General features: G+C 42.1%; 1 protein-coding gene across 12 annotated transcripts in view; it reads right to left on the minus strand.

Annotated features, from left to right (window-relative positions):
• Nucleotides 1-26727, minus strand: part of phldb1a (pleckstrin homology-like domain, family B, member 1a) — an 80779-nt gene that overhangs the window by 17110 nt on the left and 36942 nt on the right. For 8 of the 12 annotated variants that reach the window (XM_064980749.1, XM_064980747.1, XM_064980752.1 and 5 more), the window contains 6 exons: nucleotides 13277-13528; nucleotides 11776-11958; nucleotides 11037-11174; nucleotides 10494-10622; nucleotides 2315-2470; nucleotides 872-1072 (listed from right to left, as the gene is read on the minus strand). In XM_064980749.1, coding sequence (XP_064836821.1) covers nucleotides 872-1072; nucleotides 2315-2470; nucleotides 10494-10622; nucleotides 11037-11174; nucleotides 11776-11958; nucleotides 13277-13528 — 1059 coding nt within the window. The remainder of the gene's footprint in view (nucleotides 1-871; nucleotides 1073-2314; nucleotides 2471-10493; nucleotides 10623-11036; nucleotides 11175-11775; nucleotides 11959-13276; nucleotides 13529-26727) is intronic. The other 4 variants (XM_064980751.1, XM_064980759.1, XM_064980748.1 and 1 more) reach the window with 3 other exon arrangements.

Below are 26727 nucleotides of genomic sequence, written 5' to 3' on the forward strand. Positions count from 1 at the left end.
AAGACAAATGCAGAGCAAGCCAGGTAGGATACATCCCCAAAGGAAGGGGGATTGTGGGTAGTGTAATCAGGCTGCATTATGGGTAGTTTAGTCAGTCCACATGCGTCAGTGTGTTTACCTCCTGTGGCCTGGTGGGGCAGAGGTCAGGGGAGGGGGTGTATGAGGAGGAAGGAGAGAAGGAGGCAGGAGGAGGGCAGGGAGGATGTGGAGGAGGGACACCCTCCCCCTGTACCAGGTCAGGTTCGCTGATATGCAGCACTGGTACTTCCTGTTTTCAGTAAAAGTTTTCAGTCAAACGTGTACTCAAAAGCCTATGGTTTAACCTGTTACCCTACTATTGTAAATACACTGTAAACAACACATACTAACCCTAATGACTATCCTCTATTCATTACAGCAACACAGCAGTAGAAAAGCCTTCACCTATATAATTTAGACTAGAGTCCAGCTTGACAAACATAGCTGATCTCCTCTCAGTAAGAGAGGCCAGCTTATTGATGTCAGCAATTTACACTAACAAGAGTCCTCATCATCTCTGAGGTACTGCGGCCTCACTTGTTAGTTGTCAGGCTTGTGGGTTGTTTTTTATAGATCCCATGACTCTCTAGGAAACAGTGACAGTTGCTGCTGAGTGGACTATTTATTTATGTGTTTATATATTTGCACACAAGAAAATGTAAATCAATATAAAGAGAGCTTTAAAGGCAAACAAAAAGAGCATGTGCCGAAGAGGTAAAAAAAAAAACTGAGGCTTGTAAGGCACCTCCCCCTTTCAAATGATTCTAAAACAAAAAACAAACAAAAAAGTATCTAGATTTTTAAGCCTAAGAAACAAATAATTAAATAATTGAAATACGTTCCTCCTTCTCACCTCTTTCATGGTGCTGCAGGGCTTGGGGAAGCTCCGTCCTCCTGTCAGAGTGTGGTATCTCTTCTCCAGAGTGGACAGCCTGTCCTTCTCTTTATGAAGCAGCTGTAGGGCCAGGGTCCTGTCTTTAGCCATCCTCTCACAGTCCTGAGCTGCCTGCACCCCTAACTGGTTGGCCTGCACCTCCAGAGCAGCCATCTTCTCCTAAAGAACAAGGTGCACTTCGCTTTACATCCCGTCCTACTATGCAAGCTCAAAGGATTCTTTCATTCCATACTTTTTCCATGATGGTATGACTATTATCGCTCTCACACTATTGTCCCAACCTGAACCATACTGAACTAGTTTTGATATTTTATTTTCTCATTGTCCTTTTCAATACGGTATTAGCAACTGTGGTGGATGCTTAAAAACCTCTTAAGAATAGTACCCTTTTTAAAAACAAATTGCCTAAAATGACACCCAAATCTAACTGCCTGTAGCTCAGGACCTGAAGCAAAGGATATGCATATTCTTGGTACCATTTGAAAGGAAACACTTTGAAGTTTGTGGAAATGTGAAATGAATGTAGGAGAATAGAACACATTAATCTAGTAAAAGAAAATACAAACAAAAAAACATGCATTTTCTATATATTTTTTGTTCCATCATCTTTGAAATGCAAGAGAAATGTGCAGTTTCAGATTGATCCAGTGAAGCATTGCAATACTGGACAATATTATGTCTGCCCAATGTGCCAAATTGGTCAATTGATACATTTTCCAGTACATAACTATAGAGAACATACAAAAAGGATATGGTATGCTATGGTAATAGACTATTTAAGTTTACACACTCCCAGGAATGTCATACATGCTGGATCATTAGCTTAAACACTAACTTTCACACATCTAGATGGCCAGGCGGGGTGGGTGTGGAGCCAGAGAAAGCAGGGGTTCAAACTGTGGAACCCAGTTCCTACATTTTAATATAAAAATGGATTTTATAAAAAATAAAAAAAACATGCTACATTTTATCTCTGGGACCTTCAGGATGACAAATCAGAGCAAGATTACTGAATATAAGTACATTATTTACCTTCAGAGGTGAATGTATCATGCCAGTTGCCATGATAAAAGTTTGTTGTTGTTGTGCACTCTCTTCAAACAATAGCATGGTATTTTTTCACTATAATAGCTACTGAAATTGGACAGTGCCGTTAGATTAACAGGAATTTAAGCGCTCTGCCCATATAAGACATGTCTGTGTCCTGGAAAGTTTGTTGTTACTTACAATGTCATGCTAATCATATTAGCGCAACTATCCCAGTATAGGGACACCAATCCCGTAGAGGCTAACAACTAACCAGGCCAGCGTATTACAGTTCAGCTCAGCTCAGTAGTGTGAAAAGGGTTCATCATGACCAATATGGTGTAGACTACTGTGTAGCAGTGTGTCCTGTTCTACCTTTCTCTTGGCCACGCTGCGGTGGTACTCGGCCCTTTCCAGGAGCAGCTGTCTGCTGAGCGTCTCCTTCTCTTCCTCCAGACCACTCTCTCTCTCCAGCTGACGGAACTCCAAGTCCTCAAACTGCTTGGTCCCCACCTCAAGCGCATCTGCCTCCTACAGATAGACAGATGGACCAACAGACAGATCAAATCAAATGTTATTTGTCACATACACATATTTAGCAGATGTTATTGCGGGTGTAGCAAAATGCTTGTGTTCCTAGCTCCAACAGCGCAGTATCTAACAAAAAGAGTTGCGATGTCTGTCGGTGCCATCTTGCATCTTGCCAGAGACACAGACACAAACAGACAGACAGACAGACAAGAGGCAAGACAGACACACAGACAGGTCCCACCAATTCAAATTGGGGAGGTCTTATTCACTGACAAACAGAAGTAATAACAGCATGAAAACATGTTCTCGAATTTAAAAAAAATCCTATAGCATGCAGCTAGTTATTTCATTAGTAAAGTACATTTTTATATGGTATTGCAACATACATAGCAGAAAGGGCACAGTTTACTTCTAGGCTACTTCAACAATAGTTTTTTAAAATACAACAAGCACATGCAAAGCGATACAACTTCCAAAGTCCTGAATGAAGTCCAGTGTCCAAATGTACTTTCATTCACAGCTTTGATATGCTTGCTCTTTCCAAGGCAATACATTTAAGCAGTTGCTGGGTACTTTCTGGGTCCCTTTGATATTGTAAGTAGCAATTGAGCACCAATATTGCATTTAAAAGCCTGTTATGTTCAATGAAGTGCCATTTAATATAGACCACATGTAAAATTATATAAACTTGGTGGCTCAGTCGGTAGAGCATGGCGCTTGCAACGCCAAGCGTCGTGGGTTCGATTCCCGCTAGGGCCACCCATATGTAAAAGTAGTGGCCCCAGCCGACTTGTAAGTCGCTTTGGACAAAAGCGTCTGCTAAATGGGATATATTATTATTATTATTCCAAGATTCAACATTTTGGCATGTCCCTCTGTGACTTCTAGGAAATTGTTAACACACTTAACCTCAAAATCTTTAGTTTTCATCATCATTGTAAAGCCCTACTTATTTTGTAGCTTTGACAAAGTCATTTCTGGAGAATATGATTTACTTATGTGATAGTTGATTCATTTTAAGGTATAAAAAAATGTTATGTGAATTGATTTTAATGTTTCAATATGGTGAAATTTTCATTAAAAAAAATCTAAAGAAACATAAAAAATCTAATAGTAAAATCATAGTGGTTTTGGTTCTGCTCTTTTTGGCCATTTTCTGGTGTTTTTTGGTGGAAAACTGAATGGGTCAACGCAAAAACTAGTTTTTTATTAAGTTGAACACATGCCCTTTCTGACAGAATGTTAAAATTATGTGAATTAAAACGCCTTCTTTTCATGAAGTTACACTACCCAAAATGGACTCATTTCGTGGAAAGGCCCAGCTCTATTTGTTGAGGATAGGTGATGTTTTGTAAGGGGTTCTGACAGTATGACTGTATGATGTGTTATGATTGTATCTGCTGTACTTCAGGTGTTTCTGTCTGATTGTAGCCCATGGTTTGTTATGACTCTGGAGTCTGTTCTGTTTTGGGGCAGCTAGTTCTAGTATTCAAGTTCTAGTGTTCTACAGTTTTCTAGTTCTAGTATTCTAATTCTAGTGGTCAAGTTCTAGTGTTAAAGTTCTAGGGCTCTATTTTAACAAATCTATCACAATGGTAAATCTTAGCACTGGAGGTAGTGTTATAGGTTCAGGGGGCTGTCAGAAATATTTTTGATATCTTCAGAACCGGAATTATGGGAGTAGTAGCTGGCAGTGGCGCAAAAGGGCTGGGTTTTGATGAATAAACTAGTTGTGGGTGAGTTGAGGCTTGGCCCCTCAACGGCCAATCAAAACGTGCTCCATGGCTAAATAAGTAGCTGCTTCAAGTTGTGTATCTACTGTATTTTATGTATTGCTTTGTCATCAACTCCAATTAAAATGTTAGTCCATTATAGCCTAGTTTGTTAAATAGCCTGCCCATATTTGCAAAATATGTTGAACATGTTTTCAGTCCACATTGTTCTAATTGCATTGCTTCAATATGGAAATACATTGTTAAACATAGATTATAACATTTGCACTGCTATAGTGGCTAGGTCTACTGTACATTGCAGTCTGACATGCCAAACATACTCAATAAGCAAGATTAAATTCACTAGGCTATTGATAAAGCCTAAAAGACAACGTATAATTCAAAAAAACAAAACAATAACTTGTTTTAAATAGGCTATGTCTAAATACAGTTAGACACCATAACTGCTCCCCATGGGTGTATAATTCAGACAAGGCAACTGGATAAAGAGAAAGGCAAATATAGTGTTTTATAGCCATCATGGAACCATATAGCAGATGAAATTGCATTGTATTTCAGCCATAAACCCATAGACAGTGAATCGTTCTAATAAGTTTGGCTGTTAAAACCTCTTAGAGCGGAGATCCCGCTAGCGGGATAAAGTTCGACAACATCCGGTGAAATCGGAGCGTGCCAAATTCAAAATACAAAATCGTAATATTAAACATTCATGACAATAAAAGTGTTATACATGATTCTTTAGCTTAGAATCTTGGTAATCGAACTGCTTTGTCAGATTTCAAAAAGGCTTCACGGCGAAAGCCTAGCATTCGATTGACTGAGGACAGCGCCCCACAACAACATCCTTTTCACACCAGCACAGGCGACACAAAATCACAAAATAGCGATAAAATAAATCACTTACTTTGACTTACTTACTTTTCCTCTGTTTGCAATCCCAAGGGTCCCAGCTACACAATGAATGGTCGTTTTGTTCGATAAAGTCCTTCTTTATATCCCAAAAACGCTGTTTAGTTGGCGCCATTGAATTCAATAATCCAGTCCTTCAACATGCATACAAAAGATTCCAAAGAGATACCAGCAATTTTTGTCCAAACGAGTCAAACAATGTTTTTTTATTATTCCTCAGGTTGTCTAATATCTAAATTAACGATAATATTTCAGACGGAGATTACTATGTTCAATAGCAAAGAAAAATAACAGAAGAGTGCACCCACGTTTACGCGCGCAAAAGACTACATTTGCCCTGGCGCTCAACTTGGAACAACTACAAACACTTCTTCATTTAAAAAAAACCAAGCCTAAAACCTTGTATAAAGACTGTTGACATCTAGTGGAAGCCATAGTAACTGCAATCTGGGAGGTGGAAATTAGAATCTTTCAATAGCATTGCATTGGAAGTCATTGTGAGCTCCAAAACAAACAATTCCGAATCAATTTTCCTCTGGATTTCGCCTGCTATATCAGTATTGTTATACTCACTGACATTATTGTAACAGTTTTAAAAACTTCAGAGTGTTTGCTATCCAATTCTACCAATTATATGCATATCCTAGCTTATGGGCTTGATTAACAGGCAGTTTACTTTGGGCACATCAGACAGGCGGAAATTCAGGAAACTTGCCTTACTCGCAGAGGTTAATAATGAAATTAAACAAAAAACAATCAATCTGTTTTTAAAACCAACAACAATATTTCTAAATAGGATAGGGTCAGAAGCATGGTATCATAAATTGCTTCTCTTGTTACATGGCACTGTGTGCACACGTAGGATTAATGTCTTTATGCATTCATTCGCACAAAATACTAGGCTCCTGTCAGTTGTATCCTTGCCGATATGCAAGGCAGATTGTCACAGAAAACTGTCGTTGATATAACATTATAGGATGACTGAATAGGGGCGTGTCTTTGGTAATCGGACGTGGGGCACTCTTTGAAAACACTAATTTGGCGTGTGCTAACATTTGTGCTATTTCACACATGTACAAGTGTGCATGTAAAGTATACGCATGTGTATGTTGGAAATGTTGTTTGCGTATCCAACATTCCCTGAGATACTCTCGGAGAATGGGGTCACGGCAAGAGTCTGCCATTATCAACGGCTGTCCTAGAACAATAAGGGTTAAGTGACTTACTCACGGGCACAGCGACAAATTTTCCACAATGTCTGCTCTGGGATTCAAACTAGTGACTTTTCTGTTGCTGGCCCAATGCTCTAACCGCTAGGCTACCTGCTGCCCTAAATGGGGATGGATAGCCTACTTGAACAAGCAAATGCAGGTATGTGAATTGTGAATAATGAGGACAAAAACTTTTCAAGGCACTCTAAGTACAGTCGTGGCCAAAAGTTTTGAGAATGACACAAATATTAATTTTCACAAAGTCTGCTGCCTCATTTTGTATGATGGCAATTTACATATACTCCAGAATGTTATGAAGAGTGATCAGATGAATTGCAATTAATTGCAAAGTCTCTCTTTGTCATGCAAATGAACTGAATAAAAAAAAAACATTTCCACATTTCTACATTTCAGCCTTGCCATAAAAGGACTAGCTGACATCATGTCAGTGATTCGCTCGTTAACACAGGTGTGAGTGTTGTCATGACGTTGGCCTGGGGGTAGGTTTATGACAGTCATAAATACCTCTTCACCCCTTTTTCCCCTCTCTACCCTACTGATGTTACATTTGCAAAACCCTTGGTTAACATAGAGATTCAGAAGGTAGGGGGAAATGAACTATATTCTGGTAATCCGACCAATTGAACATATGCGGTGGTAATTAATGAATACAGTGAAAAGTCTACACATCAGAGCTATCGGATTCACATGGAATTGTTGTTCAATTTAAACGTTTGAATATGAAATTATCCGTGATGGGATGAATTGTGATTTTAGCTTCTAAAATGTGAGATTTGTGTTTTCATAAGGTAGGGCCCTGCTCAATCAGTGGCCCGCCCCTGTGAAGGGACATGGGCTATAAAACTTTTCAAACACGCCCTCCTCTCCCTTCATATATAAAGCCTTGACGACAATATAACCTGCTGTTCCAAGGATGTGAGGACGACAGTCCGATGTCAGAATGGTTCAGATAATAACTACAGAACGAAGCCAACATCAGCGTGAGCTTTGGTTGCAAATGGTATGAACTTTGAACTCTTATTCACTACAGAAGGGATACCTCCTAGCCGTTGAGTTAGCAACAGCAGATGCAAACGAGGGTTAGGAAGGAACAGACAGAGTATCCCGTCTTCCACACAACGACGTTACTACAACGTATCCAATTGACCAGCAGAGACATTCTTCAAAGGACAAAGGACTCGGTTGGGCAACACGGCCTTCCATCTACCACCAACCTACCGAAGCGCAGCTCAGAGTAAATATTTATTGCATTTTCCTTTTCCAAATGGGCGGTAATTTAGAATGCATAAGATACTGTATTTACGATAGCACAGCTTCTCCCTGTGTCCCTCAGTCTTCCTGCTCTTTCACTCAAACCCAGCCCCTTTTCTTTTGTGTAACAAGCTGTCATATCTGTTCTGCCCGCTCGGGACGTTTTCCTTTATGACGTCATTTGTAATCAAGTTATGATTTAATGTGTATGTGTGATTAGTTATGTATTTAGTACATAAATAATTAATCCCTATTTTGTATCGCTGATTCAACTTGTTAGCCAGGGTTCGTGCAGATAACCAAGAATTTACAACTTTCAGATGAGACTGAATTAAGATGACGATTAATATTGACTGCTATTGATGTAAAATATTACTAGGTCTTTAAGAGTTTATTCGGAAGATAACAGCTCTATAAATGTTATTTTGTGGTGCCCCGACTCTAGTTAATTACATTTACATGATTAGCTCAATCAGGTAATATTAATTACGGAGAAATTATTTTATAGAATAGCATGTCATATCACTTAATCTGGCATAGCCAAAGACACAACAGTGTTGACGAGGACAAGGCTGGAGATCACTCTGTTATGCTGATTGAGTTCGAATAACAGACTGGAAGCTTCAAAAGTAGGGTGGTGCTTGGAATCATTATTCTTCCTCTGTCAACCATGGTTACCTGCAAGGAAACACGTGCCGTTCATCATTGCTTTGCACATAAAAGGCTTCACAGGCAAGGATATTGCTGCCAGTAAGATTGCACCTAAATCAACCATTTATCGGATCAACAAGAATTTCAAGGAGAGCGGTTCAATTGTTGTAAAGAAGGCTTCAGGGCGCCCAAGAAAGTCCAGCAAGCGCCAGAACCGTCTCCTAAAGTTGATACAGCTGCGGGATCGGGGCACCACCAGTACAGAGCTTGCTCAGGAATGGCAGCAGGTAGGTGTGAGTGCATCTGCATGCACAGTGAGGTGAAGACTTTTGGAGGATGGCCTGGTGTCAAGAAGGGCAGCAAAGAAGCCACTTCTCTCCAGGAAAAACATCAGGGACAGACTGATATTCTGCAAAAGGTACAGGGATTGGACTGCTGAGGACTGGGGTAAAGTCATTTTCTCTGATGAATCCCCTTTCCGATTGTTTGGGGCATCCAGAAAAAAGCTTGTCCGGAGAAGATAAGGTGAGCGCTACCATCAGTCCTGTATCATGCCAACAGTAAAGCATCCTGAGACCATTCATGTGTGGGGTTGCTTCTCAGCCAAGGGAGTGGACTCACTCACAATTTTGCCTAAGAACACAGGCATGAATAAAAAATGGTACCAACACATCCTTCGAGAGCAACTTCTCCCAACCATCCAGGAACAGTTTGGTGAAGAACAATGCTTTTTCCAGCATGATGGAGCACCTTGCCATAAGGCAAAAGTGATAACTAAGTGGCTTGGGGAACAAAACATCGATATTTTGGGTCCATGGCCAGGAAACTCCCCAGACCTTAATCCCATTGAGAACTTGTGGTCAATCCTCAAGAGGCGGTGGGCAAACAAAAACCCACAAATTCTGACCAACTCCAAACATTGATTATGCAAGAATGGGCTGCCATCAGTCAGGGTGTGGCCCAGAAGTTAATTGACAGCATACCAGGGCAGATTGCAGAGTTCTTGAAAAAGAAGGGTCAACACTGCAAATATTGACTCTTTGCATCAACTTTATGTAATTGTCAATAAAAGCCTTTGACACTTATGAAATGCTTGTAATTATACTTCAGTACTCCATAGTAACATCTGACAAACATATCTAAATACACTGAAGCAGCAAACGTTGTGGAAATTAATATTTGTGTCATTCTATTTGTGTCATACTTTTGGCCACAACTGTAAACCATTTACAACCCCTTTATTCATAAGCTAATTTTGGCTAATGGCAAGGATACAAATATGCACCTATGTGATGCTGCTAAACCAGCCTTGATTAAGGGTAGGCTTGGTTTTTAATCAAATTAAACAAAATGGTGGGAAACTAAAAAAAAAATGTTTTATGTTTCTAAGTACGAGATTCACTGGCACAAAAAGGTACATCTCTCCTTCCATGGGCACTGTGCGTCATGGTTGGATAGGCTGCGCTTCAGCTCTCAAAATCCATGCCATTATACACTGCGTAACCGTTAAGAGCTGCTTTTTGTGGGTCTTAAAACTTACAATTAGCACTGCATGAAATGTACTCTGTTGTGCTTGGACACACCTCAAAGAACACACCTCAAATATTGCCACCCCTCCCACCTCAATGCAAGTGAGCTTATGTTAGACAGATAAATTGCAGAACCTGGCATTGTGCTGGAAAATGCCAGTGCGCCAATTTTTAAATGCGAAATTGCAAACTAACGTGCGTTTGAAACAGCCAAAAATACAGCCCCTAGTCTTCTAATTCTAGCGTTCTAGTTCTAGTATTCAATTTCTAGTGTTCAAGTTCCACTGCTCAAGTTCCACTGTTCAAGTTCCTAGTGTTCTAGTTCCTAGTGTTCTAGCTCCTATTGTTTCTAGCTCTAGTTCCAGTGATCTAGTTCCAGTGTTCTAGTTCCAGTCTTCTAATTCTAGTGATCTATTTCTAGTGTTCTAGTTCCAGTGTTCTAGTTCCAGTGTTCTAGTTCCAGTGTTCTAGTTCCAGTGTTCTAGTTCCAGTGTTCTAGTTCCAGTGTTCTAGTTCCAGTGTTCTAGTTCCAGTGTTCTAGTTCCAGTGTTCTAGTTCCAGTGTTCCAGTTCTAGTGATCTAGTTCTAGTGATCTATTTCTAGTGTTCAAGTTCTAGTGTTCAAGTTCTAGTGTTCTATTTCCTAGTGTTCTATTTCCTAGTGTTCTATTTCCTAGTGTTCTAGTTCTAGTGGACTAGGGTGTGTGAAGAGCACTGACCCTCCGTAGCTGCTCCTGTAACTGTTCCCTCAGAGATTCAGGACAGTTATGAACCTGGCTCTTCAGCTCACTGTACCCCTCATGAAGTCTCTCCAGCAGCTGCCGCTCAGTAGACACATTAGCCCTCCCCTAGAACACAAACCACATACACACACCATACATACACACCGTACACACACACGCACACACAGTACACACACAAGCGTACACATCGTCCCAGGGAGAAACAAAACACACAGCTCAAAACCACGCCATGCAGCCAAGCAGCTTTAAAGAGAGGTCAATGGCAGTAGGTGAGTGACGGGGTAGGAGGATTAGGGTGCCGGGGGTTAAGGTTGCAAGGTTTCAAGCATCTTTTTGAGTCAAAAGGAAAAAGATAAGCTGAAAAGTGTATAGCTATTAGTACTCAACACAATTGGCCATATAAATTAAGGTTGATCATTGATACAGAGCTTTGATGTACAACTACTAGTACAAATTCTGTGCACACTTGCATGCGTGCACGTGTAGGTAGCTGTGTAATCTGTTACTAGACGGTCCTACCTTGTCTTTCTCCCTCTGGGTGGTCCTTTCCAGCTGGCTGAGTTTAGACTGGAGCTGAGAGATGATCTCTGTCTCTGCCTCGACCTGCTCCTGCTCAGCCTGCCTCTCCCCCTGCAGCAGAGCCCTCTCCATCTCCGCCTAGGAGGGACAGACAGGCAAACAAGACAACAGTGCTTAGTTTACAGTAACTCGGCCTAGACTCACAAAGAGCAAGTAGAAGCACAGCGGCAAGAAACCTGGAGAGGAACCAGACTCTAAAGTCCATCCTTAGCTGGCTGTATCAGGTAGAAGTTACTGTTTATCCTATAATAATATAATTTGGAGGGTGCTTCTATTTTTCCTGTTACACACAAGTGACTTGCCTAATTAAATAAAGTTAAATATATATATATAAAGTTTGTAATAAAAAAGTGGGGTCACGGTCAGGGTCGTCATTGTATAGCACCCCTGTAGCAATTAAGGTTAAGCGCCTTGCTCAAAGGGCACAGCAAAATTATTTTTTTTAAATGTTTGTTAGCTCCGGAATTCGAATCAGCCAACTTTTGGTTACCGACTCACAACGCTCTAACCTCAAGGCTACCTCACGCAAAGTTAAGATTTAGTTTTGATTAAGTTGGTGGCAGCTCAGCTGCCACTAGTTTAAGTTTTACAAATCACTTTATTTTAACAGTGCACTTACAACTGGAGAGTATTGCAGTGCTTACGGGAAATGGACAAGGGTTGCTGTTTGTTAACCTACCTCCTGTCTGGACTCCTGTAGCTGCTGCTCCAGCTCTGTGACTCTGTGTTTCAGCTTATCCACCCTGGACAGAACCCTGGTCCTCTCCTCCTCCAGGTACTGCTGCTCCTGACGCCCAGACACACCTGATCCTGATCCTAACCCTGACACACCCAGACCTAACCCTGACCCTGAGTCTTCCTGCTGGATAAAGCACACATGCACCAATGTGAGTACTTACATAATAAAAGAGAACATTCAGAGAACACTGAGCCGACGACATGGGCCCACGCCGCTCACGAGGACTGTGTGCTCTTGATCGCCGTGGCCGACGTGAGTAAGACATTTAAGTTTGTTAATAACCCCTCGCAAGACTGCATCCCAAGCCGCACCCTTAGAGCATATGCCAACAAGCTGGCTATATTGTTTACGGACATGTTCAATCTCTCCCTACCCCAGTCTGTTGTCCCCACTTACTTCAAAATGTCCACCATTGTTCCTGTACCCAGGTTAACTGAGCTAAGTGACTATCGCCTCATAGAAGTCACTTATGTCATCATAAAGTGCTTTGATAGGCTAGTTAAGGATAATATCACCTCCACCTTACCCGACACCCTAAACCTACTACAATTTCCATACCGCCCAATAGTTAAACAGATTACGTAATCGCCATTGCACTACACACTGCAATATCCCACCTGGAAGAAGGATTACCAATGTAAGAATGCTGTTCATCAACTACAGCTCACCCTTCAACACCATAGTGCCCTCCAAGCTCATCACCAAGCCTTGGGCCCTGGGTCTGAAACCCTTCCTATGCAACTGGGTCTTGGACTTTCTGATGGGCCAACCCCAGGTGGTGAAGTTAGGCAACAACACCCCTGCCACACTGATCCTCAACACAGGGGTCCCACACCGGGGCCCCCTCCCGTACTCCCTGTTCACCCATGACTGTGTGGCCACGCACGTCTTCAACTCAATCATCAAGTTCTCTGACGACACAACAGTCTTACTACCAACAACGACAAGACAGCCTACAGGAAGGAGGTGAGAGTCCTGGCAGTGTGGTACCATGAATATGACCTCTCCCTCAACGTCAACAAAATGAAGGTGCTGATCGTGGACTACAGGACACAGTAGAGAGAGCACGTTGGTGTGAAGGGATCCACAACGACAGGGCCGTAGTGGAGAGGGTCAAAAGCTTCAAGTCCATCGGCGTGCACATCACTGAGGACCTGAAATGGTCCCTTCACACCGACAGTGTGGTGAAGAAGGTGCAACAATGCCTCTTCAACTTCAAGAGGCTGAAGAAATTCTACTTGGCCCCTAAGACCCTCACAAACGTCTACAGATGCACCGTCGGGAGCATCCTGTCGGTCTGTATTACCACATGGTACGGCAATTGCACCGTCTGAGAATGAGTGTGTGCGTGTGTTTGTCTGCTTGAGCATGCATGTGTGCTTGTGTGTGTGAGTGCCTGCGTCGCGTGTGTGTGTTTGTTTGTGTGTGCGTTTTCTCTCACCTCCTGGTGAGTGCTCTCTGTGCTGCTGGACTCCTCTCTCTGGTTCTCCTCGTCACTCTCTCTCTGCCTCTGAGTCACTCCTCCTCGCTGAGTCGCCCCACCACCTGTCTCTGTACAGGGTCTCTCTCTAGCGCCCCCCTCCCTTGGTCCAGGGAAGTGCCCTGTTGTACTCCCTGTCTCACCACCCAGACACTGGGGAGAGTTGGTGTACTCCGCACACAGGCTAAGGATGGTCTCCAACCTCTGTCGCTCCTACACACACATCCACACGCACATGCGCGCACACACACACACAGAGCAAAGTGGTAAGAAGGCCTACAAACCACACAATGATACAGCTCAGTTTGCCTCTAAAATTGTCCTTGTGTGACATTGTCCCGTCCAGGCAGCTGTCTCAGAGTCATCGGCTGTTCCTATTGGCTGACTGTAACCAGACACCAGAAGTGACGGAACAGGCATGAGCATAACTGTCCCTTTACAGGGGTCCTCTAGCCATTATGCCAGACTCATACTGTATAGGCTAGGTCTGTATTTTGATATAGAACAGGGAAAGTGTTCAACTTTCTCTCTGGCCCCACCCAGGCTAGAGCTTTCTTCTTCTAAATCACATATATTTTAGACTTCCATAGAGCACTATTCTTAGGAAACAGATATGTTGAGAGCACCTAAGCTAAACCTAACTAACATTAACTCCCATATATACCAACCAAATAAAGGTGTAAACCAATGCACCTACTTCCAGTACAAATATACAGATACGCACACACTCAATATAGACACATTAAGTAACACAAACAAAAACACAGCTATCACACACACACCCACACACCCACACCCACACGATGCTGCCATCATTCCCTTAGTACCCCCTGCTGCTACCCATTTTGTGACCCCATCAGTGTCTTCAGCCGACCTTTCACCTCTGACCTCACCATCTGCTGCAGTCATTTACCCTCACATGTATCTCCACTCTGCCCCACTACACTGTGTACCACACACAGTACATATAGTCTGTATAGTTAAACAAACATCACTTGTTAGGGGGTGCTGAGCTTGCTGAAGAAAACTTTGATTAAAATGTTGTGTATTTACCAGACTGATTAAAGGTATCTAGTGAAGTAATCGTGTATGTAGGTCCTACTTCATTTCTACCATATACATATGGTCTCTAGACTGCCTGTAGAGCAGCCAGGTTGGCAGTACCCTTGGAAGGACATGCCACCCATGCCACCCATTACTCCACACCATTCAGGCCAGAGAAGCTAGGCTAAATGATAATAGTGGCATGAGATGACAGACACCACAGCTCACCATGACCTGCAAACAGGTTGATGGAGTCATGCAATGTATTCACAGACACGTACTGCTATGTATTGTCACTCTGCATATAACAAATTGAATCATACTGCACCTACAAAGTACAACTCGGTATAGGTACATTTGTAGATATTATGACAGTGTTACAGTATATTATTTTGTCAAAACTCTTGGCAAACAGCTAAAATCATATGAACTCATGACCACTGTTGCCCAGACTGAAAAGGGATTTCAAATCAATACAGGCATATTGTAAAAGGCCAACTCTTGTGAAAAGAGGTGTCAGAATCAGCATTTAGAACCATATACATAGCTGTGTCTTAAGTCTAAGTCTACAACATGAGGGTCAGAATAGGGTACTTAACACTGTGTGTGTGTGTGTGTGTGTGTGTGTGTGTGTGTGTGTGTGTGTGTGTGTGTGTGTGTGTGTGTGTGTGTGTGTGTGTGTGTGTGTGTGTGTGTGTGTGTGTGTGTGTGTGTGTGTGTGTGTGTGTGTGTGTGTGTGTGTGTGTGTGTGTGTGTGTGTAAACAGCACTGTGACTGAAACAAAAGAACAAATGTCTCATGCCACCCACCCACTAATGACCCGTGTAACATGTTTGTGAAACCACCAGGGAGGAAATACACAAGAGGGTGATGAGAGAAAAGCCTGTGAATGCCCAACTATAATATACTTTCTAAGTATCTACAAACATTCAGACATTCCTTATGGCTTAGCGTGGAACACCGCCTTTTTGTCAGGATATTACATATTTTGATTGCATTTACATAGGATCCTAAAGTCAAATTCCTTAAGAGTGGATTCAGAGTTAAACAACAGCAACAAGACTCCCAAATGTTCTTCAGTGGAACAGTGAGAAAGGTAACTGCCAGTTTGTTCTTTGTGTCATTCATTCCAGTCTTGGAAGAAGGATCTGTTAATCCCAAAGTGAATATGATAAAAATTAAAAAAGGAGATGTCGGCAGTCAGTCTACCAAAGCACCACAGCATGACACAAAGAGAGCAGGCTTAACTGACATCACTATATCTAGTAACAGGTACAATTAATAACCTTCCTAGCACCAGTTAATCCTACTCTAAAAATTCCTCCATGTTTGTAGGTTCAAGGATATGGTACTTGGTTGCCCCCTGATGGTGAGTAGCCTAAACTACAAACAGTTCCAAAGGCAACAACAGTCAAACAGCCAGGGTAGGCCGGGGTAAACCAGGAACAGATACAGATACAGTACAAAGGTATGGGCCTCTGATAATGACCTAAATCTACAACGGAAACCAATCTCTATCTATGGCTCTGCTGGAAACGGGATATCTTTGAGTTAGTTAATACTGTTGAGTGAGCGGACTTGTCTTTCAGACTGGCTCTATTTTCAGTCAGCGCTGTGACTGTACAGTCAAATTGCTGTGGTCTGAGGGTCTTTTTCCATTTTAGTAATTCAATTTCTATGGGCTGCTCTGCCCCTACTCTTTCTGGGAATTAGACCACACATACACCATGACCCACATTACCTCACTGACAGCACAGGACAGGAGAGAGGACAACATAAAAGCTCTCTCTCTTTCTCGCTCTGATCCTTTTAGCTTTGTTATCTTATCTTTCTCCCCGCATTTCTCTTTATCTCTCTTACTCATAAAATAACATTATGAGGCTAAGTGTAATCTTGTGAAAAGAATTTGGATATCTGATCAACTCGCGATTACATACACATGCATGCACACACAGACACACACACAGACACAGAAACACAGATAGACAGACCACCAGCACCATAGCAGATGGGTATTGGCTAGCATGCTAGCAGAAACCTGTAAACTTCCAGTCATTGCGCTAACACTAGTTAGCAATTGCGCTAGTACTAGTTAGCAACTCCCTTCACACAGCACGTAGAGACATACAAATGATATTCCCAAGTTTATCTGACTCATTGCCAAAATCCGGAAGTATTCCTTTAAGATCTCCTGTTGCCTATTTTTTGAATCATGCTCCGGATCGCATAGAGCAAAATACTTGAAATAGCTTATCTATTTACTACTGTGAAGTAGTTCCAATTAAATGAGAGATGGGACGAATAGTATCCCTGTTGTATCAAATCAAACTTTGTCACATGCGCTGAATACAACAGGTGTAGTAGACCTTAGAGTGAAATGCTTACTTTACAAGCCATTAACCAACACTGCAAACAACACTGTTTTAAGAAAATATAGATTGGATATTTACTAAATAAAGTAAAACATTTAATTTTTGAAAAGAACAATAGAATAACAATAAAGAAGCTAAACTAAGCAAAAAAAGAAACGTCCTCTTCCTGTCCACTGCGTTTATTTTCAGCAAACTTGTGTAAATATTTGTATGAACATAACAAGATTCAAAAACAGACATAAACTGAACAAGTTCCACAGACATGTGACGAACAGAAATGGAATAATGTGTCCAATGGGGGAGTCAAAATCAAAAGTAACAGTCAGTATCTGGTGTGGCCACCGGCTGCATTATGTACTGCAGTGCATCTCCTCCTCATGGACTGCACCAGATTTGCCACTTCTTGCTGTGAGATGTTACCCCACTCTTCCACCAAGGCACCTGCAAGTTTCCAGACATTTCTGGGGGAATGGCCCTAGCCCTCACCCTCCGATCCAACAGGTCCCAGATGTGCTCAATGGGATTGAGATCCGGGCTCTTTGCTGGCAATGGCAGAACATTGACATTCCTGCCTTGCAGGAAATCACGCACAGAACGAGCAGTATGGCTGGTGGCATTGTCATGCTGGAGGGTCATGTTAGGATGAGCCTGCAGGAAGGGTACCACATGAGGAAGGAGGATGTCTTCCCTGTAACACACAGCATTGAGATTGCTTGCTATAACAACAAGCTCAGTCCGATGATGCTGTGAAACACCGCCGCAGACCATGACGGACCCTCCACCTCCAAATCGATCCTGCTCCAGAGTACAGGCCTTGTTTTAACACTCATTCTTTCGACGATAAATGCGAATCCGACCATCACCCCTGGTGAGACAAAACCGCGATTCATCAGTGAAGAGCACTTTTTGCCAGTCCTGTCTGGTCCAGCGACGGTAGGTTTGTGCCCATAGGTGACATTGTTGCCGGTGATGTCTGGTGAGGACCTGCCTTACAACAGGCCTACAAGCCCTCAGTCCAGCCTCTCTCAGCCTATTGCGGACAGTCTGAGCACTGATGGAGGGATTGTGCGTTCCTGATGTTCCTCGGTCAGTTGTTGTTGCCATCCTGTACCTGTCCCACAGGTGTGATATTTGGAAGTACCGATCCTGTGCAGGTATTGTTACACGTCGTCTGCCACTGCGAGGACGATCAGCTGTCCGTCCAGTCTCCCTGTAGCGCTGTCTTAGGCGTCTCACAGTACGGACATTACAATTTATTGCCCTGGCCATATCTGCTGTCCTCATGCCTCCTTGCCGCATGCCTAAAACACGCAGTTCACGCAGATGAGCAGGGACCCTGGGCATCTTTCTTTTGGTGTTTTTCAGAGTCAGTAGAAAGGCCTCTTTAGTGTCCTAAGTTTTCACAAATGTGACCTTAATTGCCTACCGTCTGAAAGCTGTCCGTGTCTTATCGACCGTTCCACAGGTGCATGTTCATTAATTGTTTATGGTTCATTGAACAAGCATGGGAAACAGTGTTTAAACCCTTTACAATGAAGATCTGTGAAGTAATTTGGATTTTAAGAATTATCTTTGAAAGACAGGGCCGTTTCCTTTTCTGCTGGTACCGTTACCGAGTCAATGTGCGAGGGTACAGGTTAGTTGAGGTAATTTGTACATGTAGGAAGGGGTAAAGTGACTATGCATAGATAGTAAACAGCTTGTACATCTGAAAAAGCTGGCATTAACATTTCAGCCACAATATATTCAAATCAATAGCTGTTCAATTTTATATTTAATGTTTAATATAATTTATTTATATATTTTTCCGCTCCTGGGAATGAATAAACAAGGGGGGAAATGACGCAATTATGCCATTAAATCAAATGATTATTTTTTCATTCTTTCTCTCAGTGTAAAAAGAAGTGGGGGGGGGTGTCAGTGCAAATAGTCTGGGTGGCCATTTGATTAATTGTTCAGCAGTCTTACGGCTTGTGGTTAGAAGCTGTTAAGGAGCCTTTTGGACATAGACTTGGCGCTCCAGTACCGCTTGTCTTGCGGTAGCAAAGAACAGTCTATGACTTGGGTGACTGGAATCTTTGACAATTTTTTGTGCCTTCCTCTGACACCGCCTAATATATGCAGTAGGTCCTGGATAGCAGGAAGCTTGGCCCCAGTGATGTACGAGGCTGTACGCATTACACTCTGTAGCGTCTTAAGGTCCGATGCCGAACAGTTTCTCTCAATGGTGCAGCTGTATAACTTTTTGAGGATCTGGGGACCCATGCCAAATCTTTTCTGTCTCCTGAGGGGGAAAAGGCGACCCGCTCCACTACATCGCTGTCAATGTGAATTGGGTGTGTTCGGCCCTCTTTTCCCTGTAGTCCAAGATCATCTCCTTTGTCTTACTCACGTTGAGGGAGAGGTTGTTGTCCTGGCACCACACTGCCAGGTCTCTGACCTAATACCTATAGGCTATCTCATCGTTGTCAGTGATCAGGCATACCACCTTTGTGTCTTCAGCAACTTAATGATGGTGTTGGAGTCGTGCTTGGCCACACAGTCGTGGGTGAACAGGGAGTACAGGAGGGGACTAAGCACACACCCCGGAGGGGACCCCGTGTTGAGGTTCACACTTCCCTCTGCAACTGGATCATAGACTTCCTGACAGCAGGTGGTGAGGATAGGCAACAACACCTCCGCCACGCTGACCATCAACACAGGGGTCCCTCAGGGGCGTGTGCTTAATCCCCTCATGAACTCCCTGTTCACCCACGACTGTGTGGCCACGCACGACTCCAACACCATCTTCAAGTTTGCTGACAACACAATAGTGGTAGGACTGATAGCCTACAGGGTTGTATAACAGATTTTGTTTTACAGATGTATTGAAGTCTCTAACACTATTTTTACTACAATTGTATGATGCAAGGATGCCACATTACAAACTAAAAAGCATTACTATTTTTTTTACCATAGAGAACCAGACAAAAATGAGTATACACTCTGCCTATTGGCTTTTTTGCATATCTGAAAATACAACACTCCCCTTTTAAGGCTCTCCTGGAGGATTGTTGGCCATCCTTAGTAGCCTATAAAATATTGCAATATAACAATTAAAACCACATACTTTTTATGTCTTTATAAAATAATTCCCTCCGGGGCTTGAAATTTTAGGAGCGTCCTACTTCCCTGGGAAGATAAAAAATATGTCTACGGTACAAAACAGACTCGAACAGATCTGGGATGGCATACAACCACTGCACATAAACCATTTTTTTTAAACTAGGAGGCTGACCATTTATCTTACAATGTTGATAAAGTTGTATTTCCTTATATTATAAGCTCAACAATAACCATGAATGTTCCAAGATGCAATTTTTATCTGTTAGAAATTAAATGCTTGTTTCAATAGCATGTTTATAAAATAAATCCCTCAACATTTCCATGGTCATATTTTGGCTAAGCTAGGCTATTTTGAAACAAAGTAAGACATGCTTTATAAAATGACATAAAATGTCCAGGTTTGAAACAATTAAATGTATGGTGCATCATTTCAAAATGCTATTTAGACTATTTTTATGTAATTAAAAGCCTCATTAAAGTTTGGCTACATTTTCTAGTACCTCCCTCATGTCATTGGTTTGGACATGTAGCCAATATGCACATAGATTTTTTTTAAAAAGCCTATGTACATGAAAAATAGATTTGAATACTATTCCAATGTTGGCTTCTCTGATTCAATTATGATCGGAGTAATTCTTGATATTGTGGTTTTTGTGTCATTGGGACATCACTAAGGACTTAACATGGTCCACAAACACCCGTACAGTCTTGTAGAGAGCACGACAGCGCCACGACAGCGCCACTCAGAAGGCTGAAAAGATTTGACATGGGCCCTCAGATCCTCAAAAAGTTCCACAGCTGCACCATTAAGAGCATCTTGACTGACTGCATCACTGTTTAGTATTTTATTCCTCGTGTTATAATTTATATTTTTCTTATTTTTAACTCTGTTGGGAAGAGTTCGTAAGTAAGCATTTCACCATAAAATCTACACCTATTGTATTTGGCGCATGTGTCTTGGTGACAAATACAATTGGATTTTAATTTACAGTGGGGAAAAAGTATTTAGTCAGCCACCAATTGTGCAAGTTCTCCCACTTAAAAAGATGAGAGGCCTGTAATTTTCATCATAGGTACACTTCAACTATGACAGACAAAATGAGAAAAAATAATCCAGATAATCACATTGTAGGATTTTTAATGAATTTATTTGCAAATTATGGTGGAAAATAAGTATTTGGTCAATAACAAAAGTTTATCTCAATACTTTGTTATATACCCTTTGTTGGCAATGACAGAAGTCAAACATTTTCTGTAATTCTTCACAAGGTTTTCACACACTGTTGCTGGTATTTTGGCCCATTCCTCCATGCAGATCTCCTCTAGAGCAGTGATGTTTTGGGGCTGTTGCTGGGCAACACGGACTTTCATCTCCTTCCAAAGACTTTCTATGGGGTTGAGATCTGGAGACTGGCTAGGCCACTCCAGGACCTTGAAATGCTTCTTACGAAGCCACTCCTTCGTTGCCCAGGCGGTGTGTTTGGGATCATTGTCATGCTGAAAGACCCAGCCACGTTTCATCTTCAATGCCCTTGCTGATGGAAGGAGGTTTTCACTCAAAATCTCACGATGCATGGCCCCATTCATTCTTTCATTTACACGGATCAGTCGTCCTGGTCCCTTTGCAGAAAAACAGCCCCAAAGCATGATGTTTCCACCCCCATGCTTCACAGTAGCTATGGTATTCTTTGGATGCAACTCAGTATTCTTTGTCCTCCAAACACGACGAGTTGAGTTTTTACCAAAAAATTATATTTTGGTTTCATCTGACATTCTCCCAATCTTCTTCTGGATCATCCAAATGCTCTCTAGCAAACTTCAGACGGGCCTGGACATGTACTGGCTTTTTATTTTTTTATTTTACCTTTATTTAACCAGGCAAGTCAGTTAAGAACAAATTCTTATTTTCAATCACGGCCTAGGAACAGTGGGTTAACTGCCTGTTCAGGGGCAGAACGACAGATTTGTACCTTGTCAGCTCAGGGGTCTGAACTTGCAACCTTCCGGTTACAAGTTCAATGCTCTAACCACTAGGCGACCCTGCCACTTAAGCAGGGGGACACGTCTGGCACTGCAGGATTTGCGTCCCTGGCGGCGTAGTGTGTTACTGATGGCAGGCTTTGTTACTTTGGTCCCAGCTCTCTGCAGGTCGTTCACTAGGTCCCCCCGTGTGGTTCTGGGATTTTTGCTCAACGTTCTTGTGATCATTTTGACCCCACGGGGTGAGATCTTGCGTGGAGCCCCAGATTGAGGGAGATTATCAGTGGTCTTGTATGTCTTCCATTTCCTAATAATTGCTCCCACAGTTGATTTCTTCAAACCAAGCTGCTTACCTATTGCAGATTCAGTCTTCCCAGCCTGGTGCAGGTCTACAATTGTGTTTTCTGGTGTCCTTTGACAGCTCTTTGGTCTTGGCCATAGTGGAGTTTGGGGTGTGACTGTTTGAGGTTGTGGACAGGTGTCTTTTATACTGATAACAAGTTCAAACAGGTGCCATTAATACAGGTAATGAGTGGAGAACAGAGGAGCCTCTTTAAATAAGAAGTTACAGGTCTGTGAGAGCCAGAAATCTTGCTTGTTTGTAGGTGACCAAATACTTATTACCCAACATAATTTGCAAATAAATTCATTAAAAATCCTACAATGTGATTTTCTGGATTTTTTTTCTCATTTTGTCTGTCATAGTTGAAGTGTACCTATGATGAAAATTACAGGCCGCTCTCATCTTTTTAAGTGGGAGAACTTGCACAATTGGTGGCTGACTAAATACTTGTTTGCCCCATTGTATTATTTTATTTGAAACCATCACAGTCAGAAAAGGTGAGGAATTTATTCTGTAAATGTTAATAGAAATGAAATACATTCATATGAAATATATTCCTATTTGTAATTACTTTAGATTGCAAAGATAAAAGAAAAAGATTTTAGCTCATTTCGCTAACGGCAAATGTTTGCATCTTGTTACTATATTTTCCTTTTTTATGCATAAGGGTGTCATCATATAACCTATTTTCACAAAATACATGCTTGTAATGCAAAACTTCAACCACTAGATATTGTGTGTACACATTGTTTGTGGTAAGATAAGCACTTTCTCATGTCAAGTTCCATTTTTTATAAATGCCAACTTTTGCGTGAAAATTGACACACGCAAGTTTTGGGGTATATTTTGTACGTATGCAAAGTTTATAAATGAGGCCCCTGACACATTCCCTCCCAACTCTGACCACACTTCCATACATGCTAACACTCTGCCTCCTCTCTGGCTCTCTCCCATGCTTATTGCAAAATGCTGTCAATAACTGTCCTGTTTGTTCCCAGAGACTTCTTGGCTCCAGAAATAGCCCCCCCCCCCCCCCTGTGGTCTCATCAGCTGCTATCTGCCAGGAGCATGAACCCAGATCCCTGAGCTCTCTCTGTGTGTGTGTGTGTGTGTGTGTGTGTGTGTGTGTGTGTGTGTGTGTGTGTGTGTGTGTGTGTGTGTGTGTGTGTGTGTATGACCCTGCCCCTTGGCTCAGTCAGAGGTGTGTGCCCCAAATGGCACCCTATTCCCTAAAAGTGAGCTACCTTTGACCAGGGCCCATAGAGCTCTGGTCCAAAGTAGTGCACTATATACAGTGTGCTCCAAAATTACTGGCAATGCACAAACAATACTTTGGACCCTTTCTCTATTCAGATCCTTTCAAGATCCTTCACATTTTTGGGTTTGCGCTTATTAACTGCCCTCTTCAACTCAGCCCACAGGTTTTTGATTGGATTGAAGTCCGGCAACTGAGATGGCCATGGCAGAACATTAATTTTGTTGACACAGAACCATTTCTGTGTGGATCTTGAGGTATGTTCGGGGTCATTGTCTTGTTGGAAAGTCCACCTACGGCCAAGTCACAGCCTTCTGGCAGAGGCAACCTGATTGTAAGCCAAAATTGACTGGAACTTGGTGGTATTCATTATGCCATCAATCTTAATCGGTGCCCCTGGAGATCTGGAATTAAAACAGCCCCAAAACATATTTGACCCACCACCATATTTCACCGTGGGTATGAGGTGCCTCTCCTGGAATGCATCTCTGTTTCGATGCCAAACATGCCGATGCTGTATCTGACCAAAACGTTAAATTGTGGTCTCATCTGACCAGATCACCTTCTTCCAGTCATAATTTAAATGACGTTAAGGAAACTCCAAGCACTTGCGTCTGTCTGTGTCTTGGGGTCAGAAAGGGCTATCTTCTGACAACCCTCCCAAAGAGCCTATCTGATGGTGCTTTTTGAAACCTGGTGACCCCAAGATGCCAAGGCCTGCAATTCTTTCACAGTGATTCTTGGGGATTTTGTTGCTTCTCTCACCATCCTCCTCCCTATCCTTGCGTCCTCTACCCGTGAGGTTCTCAACTGTTCCTTATCTTTTGAAATTCTTTATAATTGCCCTGACAGTGCTCAGTGGTATATTCAATCGTTTGTGGATCTTCTTGTAGCCACTACCAGATTTATGAAAGTCTACAGCCATCGGTCTCTTTTGAACTGCCAGTTCATTTGTTTTCTTCATGGTGTTGGATGTTGAAGGGATATTGCATGCATGTTACCTCATTTGTATACCCTAGTGAAACAGGAAGGGATGTAATGGCACAATATAGTTCCTTAAGACTAAGATAAACATAAATAAGTGTAATTTAATTCCTGGTGTAATTTTGGTAGATGTTTACAATTTACAATAATGTTGATAGATGTTTACAATCATCTTTAAGAGTGCCGTTAATTGTGAAACCTTGATTTAGAGGACATACAGTGCCTTGCAAAAGTATTCGGCCCCCTTGAACTTTGCGACCTTTTGCCACATTTCAGGCTTCAAACATGAAGATATAAAACTGTATTTTTTTGTGAAGAATCAACAACAAGTGGGACACAATCATGAAGTGGAACGACATTTATTGGATATTTCAAACTTTTTTAACAAATCAAAAACTGAAAAATTGGGCGTGCAAAATTATTCAGCCCCTTTACTTTCAGTGCAGCAAACTCTCTCCAGAAGTTCAGTGGGGATCTCTGAATGATCCAATGTTGACCTAAATGACTAATGATGATAAATACAATCCACCTGTGTGTAATCAAGTCTCCGTATAAATGCACCTGCACTGTGATAGTCTCAGAGGTCCGTTAAAAGCGCAGAGAGCATCATGAAGAACAAGGAACACACCAGGCAGGTCCGAGATACTGTTGTGAAGAAGTTTAAAGCCGGATTTGGATACAAAAAGATTTCCCAAGCTTTAAACATCCCAAGGAGCACTGTGCAAGCGATAATATTGAAATGGAAGGAGTATCAGACCACTGCAAATCTACCAAGGCCTGGCCGTCCCTCTAAACTTTCAGCTCATACAAGGAGAAGACTGATCAGAGATGCAGCCAAGAGGCCCATGATCACTCTGGATGAACTGCAGAGATCTACAGCTGAGGTGGGAGACTCTGTCCATAGGACAACAATCAGTCGTATATTGCACAAATCTGGCCTTTATGGAAGAGTGGCAAGAAGAAAGTCATTTCTTAAAGATATCCATAAAAAGTGTTGTTTAAAGTTTGCCACAAACAACCTGGGAGACACACCAAACATGTGGAAGAAGGTGCTCTGGTCAGATGAAACCAAAATTGAACTTTTTGGCAACAATGCAAAACATTATGTTTGGCGTAAAAGCAACACAGCTCATCACCTTGAACACACCATCACCACTGTCAAACATGGTGGTGGCAGCATCATGGTTTGGGCCTGCTTTTCTTCAGCAGGGACAGGGAAGATGGTTAAAATTGATGGGAAGTTGGTTGGAGCCAAATACAGGACCATTCTGGAAGAAAACCTGATGGAGTCTGCAAAAGACCTGAGACTGGGACGGAGATTTGTCTTCCAACAAGACAATGATCCAAAACATAAAGCAAAATCTACAATGGAATGGTTCAAAAATAAACATATCCAGGTGTTAGAATGGCCAAGTCAAAGTCCAGACTTGAATCCAATCGAGAATCTGTGGAAAGAACTGAAAACTGCTGTTCACAAATGCTCTCCATCCAACCTCACTGAGCTCAAGCTGTTTTGCAAGGAGGATTGGGAAAAAATTTCAGTCTCTCGATGTGCAAAACTGATAGAGACATACCCCAAGCGACTTACAGCTGTAATCGCAGCAAAAGGTGGCGCTACAAAGTATTAACTTAAGGGGGCTGAATAATTTTGCACGTCCAATTTTTCAGTTTTTGAACTGTTAAAAAAGTTTGAAATATCCAATAAATGTCGTTCCACTTCATGATTGTGTCCCACTTGTTGTTGATTCTTCACAAAAAAATACAGTTTTATATCTTTATGTTTGAAGCCTGAAATGTCGCAAAGTTCAAGGGGGCCGAATACTTTCGCAAGGCACCGTTTAATCAAATCAATAAATTATTTTGGTGGACTCCATTGAAACATCAATAAAGTACACTATTTCTCACATGTTGGTATTTTGAGTTTCTCTCTGTAAATATATTATTTATATTTTTTAGAGTATTGTTTGTGCATTGCCAGTCAGGGGTGCCAGTAATTTTGGAGCCCACTGTAGGGAATGGGGTGTCATTTGGGACGCAATCAGAGTGACATGCTTGTGTAAATTCCTTAGGGAGTCTGAAAGTCCATGTGCTGAGGGTGTGGGTGTCTTCCTGACTGCCATATATACCCAACACAAGAGCGGGGGAGCAGCAGTCAATTTCAAGGCAAGCTTCCTCTAGACTGGAACACCCACCCAGCACATATAGACACCACCCCCTCTTTATAGAACTCCTCTGAGCACATATCGCCGCCCACCTCCACACACAAACAAAAACACAGCTATCACACACACACCCACACACACACACACCCACACACACACACACACAC

The sequence above is a fragment of the Oncorhynchus masou genome, chromosome 12 (genome assembly GCF_036934945.1).
Source record: "Oncorhynchus masou masou isolate Uvic2021 chromosome 12, UVic_Omas_1.1, whole genome shotgun sequence".
In the NCBI taxonomy this organism is placed as follows: domain Eukaryota; kingdom Metazoa; phylum Chordata; class Actinopteri; order Salmoniformes; family Salmonidae; genus Oncorhynchus; species Oncorhynchus masou.